This window comes from Hemiscyllium ocellatum, chromosome 22, assembly GCF_020745735.1.
Source record: "Hemiscyllium ocellatum isolate sHemOce1 chromosome 22, sHemOce1.pat.X.cur, whole genome shotgun sequence".
Classification (NCBI taxonomy): Eukaryota; Metazoa; Chordata; class Chondrichthyes; order Orectolobiformes; family Hemiscylliidae; genus Hemiscyllium; species Hemiscyllium ocellatum.
This window is the reverse complement of record NC_083422.1, coordinates 9,644,272-9,664,267: the sequence shown is the minus strand read 5'-3', so window position 1 is coordinate 9,664,267 and position 19,996 is coordinate 9,644,272. Positions and strand designations below refer to the sequence as shown.

The 19,996-nt window shown below is 44.3% G+C and overlaps 1 protein-coding gene across 7 annotated transcripts in view; it reads right to left on the bottom strand.

Moving 5' to 3' along the window:
* Window positions 1-19,996, bottom strand: part of fam13c (family with sequence similarity 13 member C) — a 138,469-nt gene that overhangs the window by 67,321 nt on the left and 51,152 nt on the right. For all 7 annotated transcript variants that reach the window (XM_060842323.1, XM_060842322.1, XM_060842325.1 and 4 more), the window contains exon 3: window positions 5,804-5,870. In XM_060842323.1, coding sequence (XP_060698306.1) covers window positions 5,804-5,870 — 67 coding nt within the window. The remainder of the gene's footprint in view (window positions 1-5,803; window positions 5,871-19,996) is intronic.

The window sequence follows — 19,996 nt, the reverse complement described above, 5'->3', positions numbered from 1 at the left end:
CAATGAATGTAGGAAGATAGGGCCGTTCAGCTCCTTGAGTCACTATGCACCTTTAGTTAGGTCGTGGTGGATCTGTGCATTACCTCCACCTTCCTGTCTTTGACCTATAGATGCCACACCCTTTCCCAATGAAATACAATCAATCTCAAGCAGTGAAAACTCCAATTGTGTTTGGCTATTTGAGGAAAGAAAAACCCAGATTTCTACAACCTTTCATGAGGAAAACTCATTTCCTAATTTCACTGCTGGCTTCATGAGAAAATAATCTGATTTGATGAATTTAATGTACTGGTGTACTGAGTCACATTCCAGCTGTATAAATGTATTGAACAGGTAATAATGATTCACTGCCTAAGGCCACTGCAGGGAAATGAGCAAGCACTAAAATCCAAGCAATGGTGAATGCTGCTCTCAAATTTTCTTTTACATTAAAAATAATTCCCAATTGTGAAAAAAGTGAGGGTTTGAACATGGTGTGGATGACCAGAAATACAATTCATTCTTTTCAAATGTTCTCTTTATACACTGTGACCATCAATGATAGATGGTCCGTACTTGAACACACTCCAGACTCCCAAACCCGGTGACAACTTCACCTCTCGGTGACCCATTTCTGATTGACTGAGAACATCACCCATCACAAGCTGGTTACTGATTTTGAGGAGTGAAGTCTCTGTTTCTACCTTCGAGGCAAAACTTGGACAAATCTTGAGGGTGGGCCAGGGAAGATTTGAGACCACAAGTGGAAGATGAGGAACAGTCCATTAGGGGATTGTGGCCATCGGAGTCAGACTATCATCCACATCCTGAATCTTCACACAAAGAGAGCTGTATCTGTTAGCTCACAACCATTCGCATTGTAACAGCTGATAAAGACTCCTGTCCAAATCGTCAATTCTCCTGCTCCTCAGATGCTGCATGTCCTGCTGGGCTTTTCCAGCACCACACACTCTCAACTACCTTGATCCTTTGCCTACTGACAAAACAGGTCCATGGCAGATGCCACCTCCCTGAGGCCCTATACTCAACACTGGAACATCTGGACAACAAGGAGATTTATGTCAGCCTTTTATTAAAGCTCCACCTTCATTACTATAATTTCAACCAAACTAATCTCCAAACTCCTAGATCTAGGTCTCTGTTCCATTCTCTGTAATTGGATCTTTGCCTTCCTGACCCACAGACTGCAATCCATGAGAATAGGCAACAGCACCTAATCCACAACAATCCTCAACACTAGCTTCTCGCAAGGCTGTGTAGTCAGCCCCTCACTGTACCCTCTGCACAGTCATGACTGTGCGGCCAAATTTTGCCCTATCTCCATCTACAAGTTCACTGATGACACCACCATTGCAGGTCATATCTCAAACAGTGATGAGACAGAATACAGGAAAGAGATAGAGTGCTCGACGCCATGGTGTAACAATAACAATTTCTCCCTCAATGTCAGCAAAGTGCAATAGCTGGCCAAAGACTTCAGGAACCAAGTTGGAGGGCGCGCCTCTGTCTACATCGATGGAGCTGGTCGAGAGCGTCAGGTTCCTAGGAGTGATGATCGCCTACAATTTGTCCTGGTCCACACACATTGATGCGACAGTCAAGAAAGCACAACACCCTTAACTCATCTGGACGTTAAGGAAATTTGGCATGTCTGGAAAGACTCTTATCAATTTTTATAGATGCGACATAGAAAGCATTTTATACGGATGTATCACAGCTTGGTACAGAGACTGCTCTGCCTAGGACTGTGAGAAACTACAGAAAGTTCGAAACACAGCCCAGTCCATCACACTCGCCAACTTCCATCCATTGACTCTATCTACACTTGCCTCTGTCTCAGAAAGGCAGCCAACACCATCAAAGACTCCTCCCACTCTGGTGGGGCAGTAGATACAAAAGCTTAAAGACATACATACCAACAGATTCAAGAGCAGCTTTTTCCTCACTGTTATTAGAATTCTGAATGGACCTCTCAAATTTGAAATGTAATATTAATCTCACTCTTTATGCACTTTCTCTCTGCAGCTGCAATATTGCATTCCTAGCTCTGTTCTATTACCCTGATGCACTTTGTATGGTATGATCTGTCTGTACTGTACGCAGAACAAAACTTTGCACTGTACCCAGGTACAAATGGCAATAATTAATCAAATCAAAAGTGTATCTTACAGCTAGCTCCATTTAGACATTGACATCCAGCACAGTTAGGCAAAACATTCGTCAATTCACTTCCAAAACTCACAGAGCTATTACTTTCTCATATTTGTAGCCAGTTATTCGGATTGCACTGCACTGTCATGTTCAACTTTATCCTTAAGCAGTCAAAATCAAGTATCGAAAATGTTTCAATTACTTTTTCTTGACAGGGATGCAAGACTTTATTTGCTACCATAAAGTGTTGCAGAAGATTTAAAGAACTTGACTTTGAGGGCAAAGGAAAATAAAAACTGCAGCATCAATAGGTTTTAAGATCCCTCAAAGTGACCTCAATTGACCAACTTATATAACACCCTGAATGTGTTGACTCATTTATAGAGAGGACAGTTACATAGGATCTTCCTTCATCCTCCATTTGGACAAGATTTTTAATTTTTAAATTTTTTTAAAGCTCTAGTTTTGGTTAACACTTCAGCCACCTGCTCTTAGTGCTCTCTTCGCTGCATCTATAATCTGTATTCTATGTATCTAATGTATAATTTAATTGCTAAACATATTTGGACACTAATTCTATAAAGATAGAAGGCCTTTAATGATTGAATATCTAATAAAGTCAATGAAGACATTAACCTGATTGAGATATTCCTTCATTATGTGCAGGATGCTTTTTTGCAACTCTTCATTTTTTTTTATCGTGCCATTACCCACTGTGTCCCTTTTATGGAGCGATAGATCTGGTGAATTTTAGAGTCATCTCAGATCTTGACTCCCTTCTCAATCTTATGCTAACAGTTTTAAATCCAAGACCTCTGTATATTGACCCGTAAGTGAAAGTTTTTTTCTCGATCTGTTGTATCAGAATCTTTGAATGTCTATTCAATCACCTCTTGATTCCAGAAAGATTAAGCCAAGAGTTCTAGTTTTTCCAGCTCTGTACAAACTGTTGTGATGACTAGAATTGCCCACAATTCCTTAGCTGAAGCCAAACCAGTCATTTATAAAAGTCAGGCATAGTCTTTGCCTTCATATTTTTCTTCCTATTTGTATACAGCATAAGAGGAGGCCATTTGTCCCACTGCACCTATTACTGAAAAACCTATCCAATTAGTCCTATTCCCTTCTTCGTTCTCCACAGCAATGGAACGTTTGGTTAATTATTTCCATTTTCAAACCATATAAGGCATGAGTCTTCCATTCTGCATCATCACCCAAACAATATATACATGATTGGGCACTTACTGGATGGGAAACACTGGTCAGAATTGAATGGCCTAACCCAGGTTTGGAAGCAGTGGTATGAGATGTGGTGATCAGGCAGCAGGGTGGTGGATAGAGACTCTGTTGCCTCTCCTGATTAAGGGGAAGCAAGTAGATGGCCTTTCCACTTTGTTGACAATTGAGGCCCTCATTGGGTAATTATTGTCTCATGAAGGGCCTCATCCTGTCACTGGTATTGTTCAGCCAGCAGAGGATGAGGACAGACACCAATGATTGTGAGAATGACAAGCAAAACCTATGTGTTGCTGTTTGTGCGTTTTTGTGGGAGTGGGGGACATTGAGCAATCAATATTCCTGGCATATGGAGAAGGGCAGTGGGGTGGGGGATGCCCCTTCCTACTGAGAGCCACTTCCCTGCCTTTCTATTGACACCACACCCACTTAGCTGTCACTTACCCGTGGCAGGAATCTAGTGAGGAACCTAGGTTTCAGCTGGGTGTAATACCGACAACAACCACTGCCTGCCTAGAGGTGCTGCTGCTCAATTGACCTGCTGGCCTCTGATTGGCCGGCTGCACTCAAGGGGTTTCCATTCTCATGGCAGGTCCTTGGCCTTGAGGAGTTGTCTGGCAAGTGCCTGAGTGGCACGCCAAGCAAGACCTCCGTTACCTCCATTAAATCCAGCCCTGTAAGGGCAATGTTATTTTCCTTTCTTCCCTCACTAGCTACAATAAAGATTCATTTTATTATTCATAGCAAAAGAAATGCTGAAATCTCTGAATAACCCAGATGCATTGCACAGAGTGTTCTGTGGCTGCTCCTGAGCAATGCATCCAGCTCCACTGAAAGATAAAGACTGCCCTTGGGAACTGCTTCAAGCATACCAGACAGTATCACCACAAATCAACAAAAACAGCAAGAAACACAATGAGGACATTTCCAAAACCATCATCTGATGTCGGTTGCCATAGCAATATTGAGAATTAGTGCTAGAGTATTTTTAGTAGCATCAACAAAGCAACATCCTTTTCCAAATATTTTTTCCTATTCCATATCAAAAAAAATCCAAGTATAAAAACCTTCAGTTTATTCTTTCTCTAGAAAGGCTCCGGACCATCACTAGGCCCAGGCGCCTGAAGGAACGGAAGCATAGGTGCAAGGGATGGATGGTGGACCGGCAGCAGCATCTAGAGGAGCATTGGATAGCAGACAGGAGGTATGGAATCCCCACATCCCCAGGCCCACAGTTCGAGCTTGGACACAGCAGTCTCGGGAATGGCAGAGGGCCATAACAGAGACCCCAGAGCCGGTTACAGAGATCCAGAGACTCTGGCTGACGTCAAGCAGCGACCAGAGAAACAATGGAAGAGGAAGAAGAAGAGAGAAAGATGGATTCAATTGCAGTAAAATCTTGCTTCATATTCACTGTTTCAAGATAGCGCTGGAGCGTGGCAACACTTTGCATATAACACACGATAAAATACTTTTCACTGTATTTTTTACATACGTGATAATAAATCTAAATCTAAAAAGCTAAAACAATTCATGCAAATTTCCTGAATCTGTTTTCACCAGGGAAGTGTTTCATTAATTATGGACTTTTGGAATGTGTAACATTTCACTTAACAATCTTTGATTGAGCTCTCATGAAGAAAACACTTGAAATCTGAGAAGCACTTTAGGTTTTGTTCCCTGTCTGCGTTTGAAAAATTATAAAGACTGCGTCAGATTAAAGTTTGCATCATTTAAGAACAGCTCACAGAAATGAGGTCTCCAGTTAGCAGGCAGTAAAAATGTGCATTTATCTAGCCCCTTTCACACCATCAAACACCCAAGGCAATTCACAAGAGCATTTTCACACAATGATTTGATATTGACACAAGGATTATGGCTGGTGACCAACAGCGTTAAGCCTTAATGGCTGCCAAATGGAGGAAGAGGTTGTGAGGTGAGGCTGTTTGGAGAGGCACTCCAGAGCTCAAGGCCTACATATACTCATCAGCCACAGGGTGAAGTAACTGAGGAAGGGGTTGTGCAAGAGAGTTGGAGGAATGTAGAGTTCTCAGAAGGTTGCAGGGATAGAGTTGAGATGAGAGAGAGAGAGAGAGAGAGAGGTGGGACCATCAAGGGATCAAACATTAAAATGAGAGTTTACAACCCATTGGTGGTGAAGGGCTTATGCTGAAACATCGATTCTCCTGGTCCTCAGATGCTGCCTGACCTGCTGTGCTTCTCCAGTAACACACATTTCGACTCTGACTCTCCAGCAGCTGCAGTCCTGACGTTCCCTCACCATTGTAGATTAGCAAGCCCGGAGCGGATAGATGAAAGGAATTAGTGAGAGTTAGGACCCAGATACCAGAATCTCAGATGAACGTCGGATCATTGTAAGTGGCGATGATTGAATGATTTCATGTTTACCACCTACCTCACTGGAATCCTGTGCTCTGTCTGGAGTTTCTTGCTCTGCCTCTCCAGGGGCCATGCTGTTCTCCCTGAAAAGTGAAGTGAAGGCAATATTTACACAGGACATTATTGGAGAAGTAGAAACACACGCTAGAGAACTTGCAAGTACACCATTTCAAGCGTGCTACGTTCCCCGCTGTGTGACATTAACAGGCGCAGAGATGGAGATGTCGGCACTGATGAAAAGTGCGTTATTTACATACTCAAGGCCTAAGTACTGCCAGGGTCATCTGCTACAGCCTGGAATGACTCCAATATAAATATTGAGGTTCACTGTGACTTTAACAGCCAAGGGCAAGGGACAGGGAGCGAAGGCTGCAACCACGGATGAAGCATTGAATGTAAAGGTACAGGCAAAGCTCAATCTTCTCAAAGCTAATGTCTGCACCTCTACTAGGGTAACTGAAAGAAGACAGAAGGTGGTAGTTGATGGGAAATGTTCATCCTGGTGTTCAGTTACTAGTGGGGTACTGTAAGGATCTGTTTTGGGTCCACTGCTGTTTGTCCTTTCTATAAATGACCTGGATGAGGGCGTAGAAGGATGGGTTAGTAAATTTGCAGATGACACTAAGATCAGTGGAGTTCTGGATAATGTGGAAGGATGTTGCAGGCTACAGAGCAACATAGATAAGCTGCAGAGCTGGGCTGAGAGGTGGCAAATGGAGTTTCATGCGGAAAAGTGTGAGGTGATTCACTTTAGAAGGAGCAACAGGGCTAAGACTCTTGGTAGTGCAGATGAGCAGAGAGATCTTGGTGTCCATGTACATAGATCCCTGAAAGTTGCCACCCAGGTTGATAGGTTTGTTAAGAAGGCATATGGTGTGTTAGCTTTTATTGGCAGAGGGACTGAGTTTCAGAGCCATGAGGTCATGCTGCAGCTGTACAAAACTCTGGTGTGGCCGCAATTGGAGTATTGTGTACATTTCTGGTCACTGCATTACAGGAAGGATGTGGAAACTTTGCAAAGAGTCAGGGGAGATTTACTGGGATGTTGCCTTGTATGGAGAGAATGTCTTATGAGGAAAGGCTGAGGGACTTGAGGCTGTTTTTGTAAGAGAGAAGAAGATTAAGACTTGACTTAATAGAGACATACAAGATGATCAAACAATTAGATAGGCTCTCACTGTTCACCCTTTTTCCTCAAATGGTGATGGCTAGCACGAGCTGACATAACTTTAAATTGAGGGGTGAAAGATATAGGTCAGATGTCAGAGGTAGTTTCTTTACTCAGAGAGTAGTAAGGGCATGAAATGCCCTGCCACTTTAAGGGCATTTAAATGGTCATTGGATAAACATATGGATGATAATGGAATAGTGTAGATTAGATGGGCTTCAGATTGGTTTCACAGGTTGGCATAACATCAAGGGCTGAAGGGCCTGTAATGTGCTCTAATGTTCTATGCTCTGCGTAACTTCCACGTCTTGCCCCTACAGCACCTTCCCAGTCTGCTCCAACCTCTTCTTCCAGCCACCACAATATTCTAATCAACACATCTTTGGAGGGCACTTCCCAAATATATAACACCATGGCCTGGAAGGACAAGTGCAGCAGCACCATTGCCTCCATCGTGTGGACATATTTATCAGTTCTTCACTGTGGCAGAGTCAAAATGTCACCCAGTAGCACCAGACATGCAATGGTGGTTAAAGGAGGCTTATTCTTACTTTTTTACAGGCAAAGACAGATTTCTTAATAAATGCTGGACTCCATAGCAAAAGCCTACACACTAAGAATTTTTTTTAAAAAAACTAACAACAGGTCAACTGGATGTCCATTGGAAGCCCCTCGTCAAAACCAAAACTGTTAGTGCCTTGGATGACCTCACACAGCCAAATACTTTCAAAGTGTAGTCACTGCGGTAAAGTGGGAAAACACAGCAACCACCTTACACACAGTGACTTCACCAACACTCACCGAGGACCATCACCACTCTTCAACAAACAATGCTGTGGGACCTGCGCCTGTCCAACCTCAGACCCAACCAGTTCAGCTTTTGGGACATTTAGTGTGAAGCCTCAGCAGCCAGAGACAGGAGTGTCTATCTGCCAGTCAAAACAAACCAGCCATGACTTCGCCAAAACAGCTGATAATGCCATCTGCTCCCAGCCTCCTGGCTGTTCCAATTCCATCATTTGCAGATTGTTGTATATGACAGGATACTGCTCAGTGCAGATCTAATCAACTGTTCAAAATAACATCTAGATCCTTAAACTTTTGAAATACAAATAAGCATAGTCTATACCTCAGTACGCAGGACAATGGAAAGGTGGGGCAACATGCAATGATGCCAGAGATGATTTGGGTTTGAAATGGATGGGTGAGGAGATGGCATGTCCCACCTTCAACCCGCTTCACAAATAGAGCCCTGAGGGTAAAACTTCCTAGGGTGTGTGTGTGTGTGTGTGCGTGTGCGTGTGCTTGTGTGTATATACACGTGTGCGCGCTTGTCATCATGAATGTTTGGGACCCCTCTCGATAGCTCCCAATCACCCTTGCCTTCGATCCCCTCCCTCTCTTGTTCCTCTGCTGCCATTGACTCCCCTCACTCATCACTGAGCCCCTTGAAGTTCTCAGCGTCTGGACCCTCTGGGGATGCAGACGCTCGATGGAGAGCTTCCTGACTCTGACCTGGCCAGCAGGTCCCAAGGACTGAATTTGCACCCAGGATACGAAATCCCAGGACAGGCCAGTGAAGTGCCTGAGTGTCCCTTCTATCACCTTGGGACTCTCCTTTTGCCTGTCCAGCATAAAGACAAGACCCTCACCCCCTCCCCCACCCCTGAGATAAAACTAAGCCCCTTGTTTTTTTTCTGTAAATGCCAGTCCAGTCTCAATTCTCTCATTGCACCAAATTCCCTCACTCACCAAGTCCTGAATTCAGTACATGCCCTCTGTATTCACACGAGCAATAATTCCAAAGATCAAAGTCACCACTGCTGGCAGTAATTACTAGCTTTAACTAATTAACTAACAGTGCGACTGTGACTCACAGTCAGCTTGTTTACCACGGACTAATGCTGCAAAGGAAAGTACAAGTTAAGGTTGAAGTTAAGATTAAAGCTAAAGGCAAACATTAACGAAGCTTTAGAAATGGATCAACCCAGAAAGTCCTTAAAATGTGCTCTCTCACCAGCCGCCCCAAGTACAGGAGCAACATCACATAAAGCTATCAGATGTTGCAGAAGTCAAGGGCTTTGTTGCTGGACATGTAATTCCACTTTGGGAGCTGCCAGCTGGGAACATGGATATGAATACTGTAAGGCACTCCCAAGTTCTGCACGTCAAGCAGTTCTAGTTTCTAGACTTGAAGGAAAGGAGACCTGACAAGTTTCAGTTGTTTTGTACTCAGCATCTTACATCACGGAGTCAACATGTCAGTATTGGGTGTCATCAACTGGTCACTTAAAATGAAGCTCTTAAATGAAAGACTTAAAGAGTGAGAGTATTATTTCTCTGAAATGGTTATGGGCTCCAAATTCCAAGATCTGAAGTGAGGCAAGTTCCTCCCTCATGGGAAATTTCATTTGGACAGAATGTTGGTCAATTTTCTGAGCCACCATGTTCTCTGGGACAGTAGCCACTGCTAATCGAAGATTGCTACTCCACAGCCACAGGGAATGGAAACAGAGATTGCTATTCAAGATGGAGATCCTCAATCTGTACACAGCCTGAAGGGAGTTGGGGGGGCTTGCTAACTGTCCCTGGTGCCTTCACATTGTTTTCTATACAATCCCAGTTGATGGATTTCTCTTCACTGCCTGCTGTTATTCTGCTCCTGCTTAATGAATCATTCTATTGGTCATTTAATCTTGATTTTACTACCGTACAGTGGCTCAGTGGTTAGCACTGCTGTCTCATGGCACTAGGGACCCGGGTTCGGTTCCAGCATCAGGTGACTGTCTGTGTGGAGTCTGCACATTCTTCTTGGGTCTGCGTGGGTTTCCTCCGGGTACACCAGTTTACTCCCACAGTCCAAAGATGTGCAGGTTGGATGGATTGGCATGCTACATTGCCCATAGTGTCCAGCGATGTGTAGGTTAGGTGCAGTAGTCAGGGGAAATGTAGAATAATAGAGTAGGGGAAATGGCTCTGGGTGGGATACTCTTCAGAGGGTTGGTGTGGACTTGTTGGGCCAAAGGGCCTGTTTCCACATAGAATCTCAATGTATTGCAGACATGGTGCAAAGTGCTGGAACTGCATTACTGAAATAATCAGATCTGCAAAGAGATGCAAAACCTTCATTTATATTCACTTGTTTATATTTTACAGTGGAAGCTTAGCAAATGATTTGTGACATCCATGTAGGAGGGTGCGTGGGTCTGAGAGGGTTAAAGGTGAGGAGTGCATTAAGCACAGTCCAATATCTTGGTGTTACCTGGATGGAGGGAGCAGTTTGAAAGATCTCAAAAGAGTATGACCTAGTGTCAAGGATTGCTTCACAATGTCTATCAAATTGGACTAACTTGCAACTGGTTGCTGTCATTCAATAAATAATGTATTTGAGATGAAAGCCTTTATGACTCCATTACTACATGAAGCAGATCCTGTAGGTCCCAACCAGGAGAGACAATGTGGACTTCAACAGTTTCCTCATTTCCCCTTCCCCCACCTCACCCTAGTTCCAAACTTCCAGCTCAGCACTGTCCCCATGGCTTGTCCTATCTGCCTATCTTCTTTTCCACCTATCCACTCCACTCTTCTCCCCTCCCTGACCTATCACCTTCATCCCCTCCCCCACTCACCCATTGTACTCTATGCTACTTTCTCCCCACCCCCCACTCTCCTCTAGCTTATCTCTCCACCCTTCAGGCTCTCTGCCTTTATTCCTGATGAAGGGCTTTTACCAGAAACATCGATTTTGCTGCTCCTTGGATGCTGCCTGAACTGCTGTGCTCTTCCAGCACCACTAATCCAGAATGGTCGGAGCAAACCTACCAGGTAGAAATTATCCAACCATGAGCTGTGGTGAGGATCCATCATTCCAGTCTATATACAACTCCACGATCATATAGCTGCAGGCAAACATTTAATATTTGATTCAACCTGAGAACTGACATAGGGGAGAAACTATTTGTCCAAATCATTATAATCTTTCTTTTCAGCAGGATTGCCACTCTGTTTGACAAGTTTGGAACCACTACTTGGAGTCAGCAACCATCTCAATTTATCTAACGCTGAAAGCTTCATTTAGCATTCATTACCATGTGTCTCAACTAGTCCTTCACAAATCTGCCTGGCCTCTCACATCCTACTCACACAAGGCTCAACTTCATTCAAATACCACTGCCTGAGCCCTAATCCACATCAAGGATTGGGCGAAAGTGAGGACTGCAGATACTGGAGATCAGAGTCGAGAGTGTGGTGCTGGAAAAGCACAGCAGGTCAGGCAGCATCCGAGGAGCAGGAGCGTCAACATTTGAGGCAAATGCCCATCAAGTATTGTTTACCCATCACTGCTGTCTTCCCCAACTTCTAGCTATGCCAGGTCTCAATTGTAAAATTCTCCTGGTTTCCCAATCGCTTTAACCTCCCCCCCCATCTCCACAGCTCTCTGTCATATCTGCATTCATATAATTCTAGCCTGAAGCATTCTGATTTTATTCACTCCATTACTGTCAGCTCTGCTTTCAGCTGCCTAGATGATGAGCTGTTAAATTCCTTCCCTAAACTTCTCTGCCTCTATCCTTCTTTTAGTTTTTAACAGTGCTCCTTAAAACCTACCCTTTATTTGCGTCAACGTAATTGCTGCATTCCATTCCTGGTAAATGCCCCGGGCTGATTTTGTTCAGTTCAAAGTGCTATATAAATACTGTAAATACTCATATGAATCAGAAAATCTCAACTATGTGGAAGTAGGCCATTTGGCCCATTGAGTCCCCACCAGACCCACGCCACTATCCTGTTACCCTGCATTTCCCATGACTAACTCACCTAGCCTGCACATCCCTGCAGTTAAGCTCAAAGAAATTCAGAACCCAATATAATCTCTCCGATTACTCAAAATTCTCATTTCATGATAAAAAGTTTCACTTAATATACTTTTTCATGTCCCTTTTTTATAAGGATCTGAAAGGATTAATCCAAAGAAATGTAGTAAGCATCACATAAAATGATGATGTCACATAAACTTGTGTGGATATACAGCTCTGGGTCTTAACGGAGACAGACCAATTATCTAGACCTCTCTTGTAGTGACAATATCTATCATACCCACTGTAACTTGTACCTATTTGTTATCGTTTAATAAACTATATCTGGTTTAATACGCGGCCTCTTCTCATTAAACTACCTGGTGACGTTCCTCTACCACGTTACAAAGTCAAGCTCTGTAAATCTCAAACTGAGTGGCCGAACATTAACCTGATGTACCTTTCCCCAGAGTGAGAATGAGATATATTGGTCCCTGTCATTTCCTCCTGTCAACTAAGGCAGGAACAATGTGTCTCAATTTTGTGTTGTGGGGGCAGAAAGTAGCAGATGGGAGAACAGAAATAAACACTACAGGATGCACAGGTCTGCTCCCAGAGCCAGCATTAAAATAAATGAATGCCTGGGGCCTTGCGTCACCAAATATGGTCCCCATTCTCTCTGGGGACGGGTGACTGATGGTAACAAATTGGGTCCTTGTGCGTACTGACTCAGTGCAATCCTATTCCATCGAGGCCTAGATTAAGGAGCCACTAGCATTATATTTTCTAATTGTGCTTCCCACAGTTTCCTTGCCTTTCCGGTCCTCCGCCCTGGGCAGGCATGAAGCTGCAGGCCCAGTCAATGCCTCTCACCCACATTGCGTAGTAATAGTAAATAGTCCTCAAGAGAAAGAGGGACAACTGATAATACGGGCATCACTTCTCCTACTGCTTTGTGAATTATTTTGACAGTCGCTGTAGATTTGCTGAGCAGATGTTTTTTTTTAAAATTCAGTCTCTCACAAATATTATCTGTGTAAACATTAACCTTTAATTTTTTTGTCCAAAAACATTCAACCTTTATACTGTACATACGGCAAATACAAATTGCCATTGTAGGTTCATAAAATGTTCGTAAAACTTGTCAAAATAGTTTGGAAAATTCCAATTTTAAAATCAAATTCCAAAGTGTACCTGCCTGTGTTGTATAAATAATTCATTATTTGTTGTTAAAACCTCTACCATTATATGACAATCTGAAGGTAAAACTGAATATGTGCACTTGCCAGTTACATTGCAGGTAGTAAAAATGTCAAATCTGAGATTGAAAGTCAGTTGTTTCCTCCAGGTTTTTTTCTTCTGACATTGATAACCCATACTGCCTAGCAAGCTTCCACAATAATCTGAAGATGGACTGCTTTATACCTATAAATCCACAAGACAGAACCTCAGCAGTCATATGGAGGGGGGCACACAAGTTATACACGTCTTCCAATTAGCAGCAAAAGCCTTCAACCTACTAGACGCTAGCTATTTTCAAAGCTCTGCTTTACCACAGGGAAATTAGCTGTTGAATTTTGAAATAGAACATTACAGCACAGTACAGGCCCTTTGGTCCTTGATGTTGAGCCGACCTGTCATACCAATCTGAAGCCCATCTAACCTACACTATTCCATGTACGTCCATATGCTTGTCCAATGATGACTTAAATGTACTTAAAGTTGGGGAATCTACTACCATTGCAGGCAAAGCATTCCCTACCCTTACTACTCTCTTTAAAGAAACTACCTCTGACATCTGTCCTATATCTATCATCCCTCAATTTAAAGCTATGCCCCCTTGTGCTCACCGTCACCATACTTGGAAAAAGGCTCTCCCTGTCCACCCTATCTAACCCTCTGATTATCTTGTATGTCTCTATTAAGTCACCTCTCAACCTTCTTCTCTCCAATGAAAACAGCTTTCAAGTCCCTCAGCTTTTCCTCGTGAGACCTTCCCTCCATACCAGGCAACATCCTAGTAAATCTCCTCTGCACACTTTCCAAAGCTTCCACATCCTTCTTATAATACGGTGACCAGAACTGTACACAATACTCCAAGTGCGGCCACACCAGAGTTTTGTACAGCTGCGGCATAACCTCATGGTTCCGGAACTCGATCCCTCTATTAATAAAAGCTAAAACACTGTATGCCTTCTTAACAACCCTGTCAACCTGGGTGGCAACTTTCATGGGTCTGTGAACCTGGACACCGAGATCTCTCTGCTCATCTATACTACCAAGAGTCTTACCATTAGCCCAGTACTTTGCATTCTGGTTACTCCGACCAAAGTGAATCACCTCACACTTGTCCACATTAAACTCCATTTGCCACCTCTCAGCCCAGCTCTGCAGTTTATCTGTGTCTCTCTGTAATTTACAACATCCTTCGTCACAACTCCACCAACCTTAGTGTCAGCTGCAGATTTACTAACCCACCCTTCTACGCCCTTATCCAGGCTGTTTATAAAAATGAGGAACAGCAGTGGACCCAACACCGACCCTTGCGGTACACCACTGGTAACTGGACCCCAGGATGAACATTTCCCATGAACCACCACCCTCTGTTTTCTTTCAGCAAGCCAATTACTGATCCAAATTGCTATATCTCCCACAATCCCATTCCTCCACATTTTTTACAATAGCCTACTGTGGGGAACCTTATCAAATGCCTTTCTGAAATCCATATACACCACATCAACCGGTTTACTTTCATCTACCTGTTTGGTCACCTTCTCAAATAAAAAAATGATCAGTAATGAGCAGGTCAAGCTAATTTGATATAAGACAGTAGTAGATGTATGGAATGAGCTGCCAGAGGAAGTGGTGGAGTCTGGAGGGCTATGGGCCGGGTGCTGGCAGGTGGGACTAGATTGGGTTGGGATATCTGGTTGGCATGGACAGGTTGGACCGAAGGGTCTGTTTCCACGCTGTACATCTCTATGACTCTATAAAAACAAAAAATGCTGGAGAAATTCAGCAACATCTGTGGACAGAGATACAGTGTCAATGTATCAAATTTGATAGGATTCTTCAGAACTTTACAGTATTTTGCGTTTATTACAAGCTAATTTGATTGGCGTGTGGTAAAGAGATTTGCATGCATTGCAGCAGATGTAAAGGGAATGGACTGATTAGATTAGATTAGATTACTTACAGTGTGGAAACAGGCCCTTCGGCCTAACAAGTCCACACCGACCCGCCAAAGCGCAACCCACCCATACCCCTACATTTACCCCTTACCTAACACTAAGGGCAATTTAGCATGGCCAATTCACCTGACCCGCACATCTTTGGACTGTGGGAGGAAACTGGAGCACCCGGAGGAAACCCACGCAGACACGGGGAGAATGTGCAAACTCCACACAGTCTGTCGCCTGAGGTGGGAATTGAACCCGGGTCTCAGGCGCTATGAGACAGCAGTGCTAACCACTGTGCCACCGTGCCGCCCACACTGTGCCACCGTGCCGCCCGCTTTGGACTGTGGGAGGATGAGAGAAGTTTGATGTCTACAATTAGATTAGATTACTTACAGTGTGGAAACAGGCCCTTCGGCCCAACAAGTCCACACCGACCCGCCGAAGCGCAACCCACCCATTCCCCTACCCCTACATTTACCCCTTACCTAACACTATGGGCAATTTAGCATGGCCAATTCACCTGACCCGCACATCTTTGGACTGTGGGAGGAAACCGGAGCACCCGGAGGAAACCCACGCAGACACGGGGAGAACGTGCAAACTCCACACAGTCAGTCACCTGAGTCGGGAATTGAACCCGGGTCTCAGGTGCTGTGAGGCAGCAATGCTAACCACTGTGCCACCGTGCCGCCCACAATCTAGGAGAAGTGGTTAAAAAGTAGCATCAGGATGTATCAGGAAGATTAAATAATGTATAGGTGAGTTTAAACCAGAATTCCTTCAACATCAGTTAAACAAGGCATCGAAGGTATAAACATAATTAAGGGGAAAGTAAAGATACAGAAGTAAACAGTCATTGGATGCCTATCAGATGTGTGACAAATGTTTGAAATGCAGTGTGGGGTAATGCATTGGCTAAGGGAAGACAAACGAGATAAAGTTAGGAAGGTTTGATGTTAGACTGGTCAATTGGCAACAAAGCTCTGAGCATGTTCACTGGATTGGCAGTTACGAGGCTGGGTAGCTTGGTTTGATTGGTAGCAGGCTGGTTGAACTGTTTGATAACATTTACAGAAAGGTGTGTGCCCTGTTCAGTGACAGCACACTTACCTCTCAGTTCAGAAGAGGTTGCATTCAATCCTCCACCAGACATTTGACCACATTATCTAGGTCGGTGCTCCAGTGCAGTACTGAGCAAAAACTGCAGTGTCAGAGCTGCTGCCTTTCAGAAAGGACCCCATTATCATTTTGAGGTGGGTGTCAATAACTCAGGAAGCCATGTTGAAGAACAGCAGAGCAGTTCCCCTCTGTGAATTCCCCAACCAACATCGCAAACAGAGATTATCCAGTCTGTTGCAATTAATTAGAATCACAAAATCCCTCCAGTAGAGATAGAGGTCAAATGGCCCACAATGTCTGCACTGACCCTCCAAGGATCATCCCACCCAGACCCAGCCTAGTCTCATAACCCGATATTTCCCATGGCTAACCAACCTGGTCTGCATATCCTGGCACGGTGGCTCAGTGGTTAGCACTGTTGCCTCACAGCGCCAGGGACCCGGGTTCAATTCCCGCCTTGGGCAACAGTCTGTGTGGAGTTTGCACATTCTCCCCGTGTCTGCGTGGGTTTCCTCCCACAGTGCAGGTTAGGTGAATTGGCCATGCTAAATTGCCAGTAGTGTTAGGTGCATTAGTTAGGCGTGAGTGTAGGGGATTGGGTCTGGGTGAGTTGCTCTTCAGAGGGTCGGTGTGGACTTGCTGGGCCAACTGTAATCAATCTAATCTAATCCCTGGATACTATGGGTAATTTCCCATGGCCAATCCATCTAACCTGCACATCTTGGACTACGGGAGGAATCCAGACCATCTGGAGGAAACCCATGCAGACATGGGGGGAGAATACGAAACTCCACACAGACAGTAATTGACCCTGGGTCCCTGGTGCTGTGAGGCTGCAGTGCTAACCACTGAGTCACCGTACCGTCCTAAGTACTTTTGAAGCATAGCTATTGTTGCAGATGGAGGAAACAAGGCAGATAATGGAATGGTCAAGGTTCAGTGAGGCAAATTACGAGATAACATGCTTCTTTTTTCACAAACAATTTGGAAAATTGCCAAGCTGCGAACTGTAAACAAAAAGCAGGACAACTCCACCCGTGGGCAGCACGGTGGCACAGTGGTTAGCAGTGCTGCCTCACAGCGCCAGAGACCGGGTTCAATTCCCGCCTCAGGCGACTGACTGTGTGGAGTTTGCACATTCTCTTCATGTCTGCATGGGTTTCCTCCGGGTGCTCCAAAGATGTGCGGGTCAGGTGAATTGGCCATGCTAAATTGCCCGTAGTGTTAGGTAAGGGGTAAATGTAGGGGTATGGGTGGGTTGCGCTTTGGTGGGTCGGTGTGGACTTGTTGGGCCTGTTTCCACACTGTAAGTAAACTAATCAGACAATTATTGCCCCATCAGTCTACTCTTCATCATCTGTAAAGTGATGAGAAGTGCCATCAAGGGTGCTGTCAAGCAGCACCCGCTCAGCAGTAACCTACTCGGTAAGCCCAGATGGGTTCCACCAGGGCCACTGAGCTCCTGACCTGATTCCAGCCTTGGTTCAAAAATGGACAAAAGAGCTGAATTCCAGAGATGTGGTGAGAGTGACAGCCCTTGATATCAAGGCTGTATCCGACCAAGTGTGGCATCAAGGGGGCCTAGCAAATTGAAATCATAGAGTATCAGGAACAAAATCTCTGTTTGTTGGAGTCATATCTTGCACTTCGGAAGATGGTTGTGGTTGTTGGCAGTCAGTCATCTCAGCTCCAGGATATCTCTGCAGGAGCTCCTCAGGGGAGTGTCATAGGCCCAACCATCTTCAACAGCTTCATCAATGACCTTCCCTCCATCATAAGGTTAGAAATGTTTGCTGATGATTGGTTCAGCACCACATTCTGAACCAGTCGATGTCCAAATGCAACAAGATTGAGATAATATCTAGCAATCCCTTTGATATTTATTTGTGTCTGAATTACTGAATTCCTGACAATGGGGATTTTCACTGACCAAAAACTGAACTGGACTAATCAGATAAATACTGTCACAACAAGAGTAGATCATAGACTAAGAGTTCTGCAATGAGTAGTTCACCCGCTGACTTCGAAAGGCCTGTCTACCATCTATGTGACGCAAGTTGGAACTGTGCAGGAATAATTCCCACTGACCTGCACAAGTGTATCTTGAATAGCTTGACACCATCCAGGAGAAAACAGCCCACATGACTGGCACCACATCTGAAAACATTCACTCCCTCCACCATTGATGCTCAGTAGAAGCAGTGTGTGCCATCTACAAGGTGGGCTACAGAAATTCATCAAAGCTCCTTAGACAGCACCTTCTAAACCTATGACCTCTTCTAACCAGAACGTCAAGAGCCAAAGAATACTACCACCTGCAAGTTCCCTTCCAAGTCATTCACCATCCTGACTAGGAAATATATTGCTATTCTTTCACCGTCACTGGAATTTCCTTCTGAACAGCATTGTGGGTCTACCTACAGCACATGGATTACAGTGTTCAAACAGAAAACTCACCACCATCTTCTCTTGAGGGCAATTGGGGAGGGTAATAAATGCTGGTTGACCAGCAACATTCCCATCCCATGAATAAACAAAGAAAAATCACAAGCAGAATACCTCATCACCCATTTCATTGATACTTAAACTGTTGCACACCATTGCCATGTTTCCTACATCTATAACAATGTTTACTCAACTGTAAAGTGATTTGCTGTGTCCCGAGGTCATGACATGTTGTATAGCTGTATGCCTCTCTTTACAACTATAGAGCCATAGAGTCAGCACGGAGACCGGCCCTTCAGCCCAAACTGATCCATGCTGACCAAAATATCGATCCACGCTAACCTCATTTCCCTGCATTTGGCCCATATCCTTTGAAATCTTTCCTATCTATGTATTTGCCCAAATGCCTTTTAAATTTTGCTAATGTACCCACCTCAACCACTTCCACTGGCAGCTCATTGCATATGTGTACCACCCTCCATTAAAAAAGTTGCCCCTCAGGATCCCTTTTATTCTTTCCCCACTAACCTCTCCCCAACCCTGGGAAAAAGAGGCAGTGCATTCACTCTATCCATGCCTCTCATGACGTTATGCACTTCTATAAGAGCCCACTTTCAGTCTCCTACACTCTAAAGAAAAAAGTCCTAGCTTGTCCAGCCTCTCCCTTTAATTCAGGCCCTTGAATCCTAGCTACATCCTTGTAAATTTCTTCTGCACTCTTTTCAGTTTATTAATATCCTTTCTATAGCTAGGTGATCAAAACTGAACACAATACTCCAAGTGTGGCCTCACCTACATCTTGTACAATCACAGCATAACTTCCCAACATCTATACTCACTGCCCTGACTGATGAAGGTCAGTGTGCCTTCTTCACTGCCCTGTCTACCTGTGTCTCCATTTTCAGAGAAGTGGGAACCTCAACTCCAAGGTCCCTCTGTTCCACTACACACCTTAAGGCCCTACCATTCACTATAAAACTCTTACCTTGATTTGACTTTCCAAAATGCAAGACTTATGCACTTATTTATATTAAACTCTATTTCCCATTTCTCGGCCCACTTCCCCAAGCTGATCAAGGTCCTGCTGCAATTTCTGATAATCTTCCTCACTGTCCATGATACCACCTATTTTAGTGTCATCTGTAAACTTACTAATCATACCTTGTACATTCTCATTCAAATCATTGATGTAGATAACAAACAGTAATGGGCCCAGGACTGACCCCTGAGGCACTCCACTAGTCACAGGCCTCGAGTCAGACAAGCATCCTTCCCTATAACCCTCTGCTTCTACCAGCAAGCCAGTTGTGCACCCAATTTTCCAGCTTCCCCTGGATTCCATGTGATCTAACCTCTCCAAGCAGCTTATCATGTGGAACCTTATCAAAGGCTTTACTGAAATCCATATAGACTACATCTACCACCCTGCCCTCCTCAACCTTCCTGGTCAATTCACAGAACTCTAACAAATTTGTGAGGCATGATATCCCACATGCTGACTA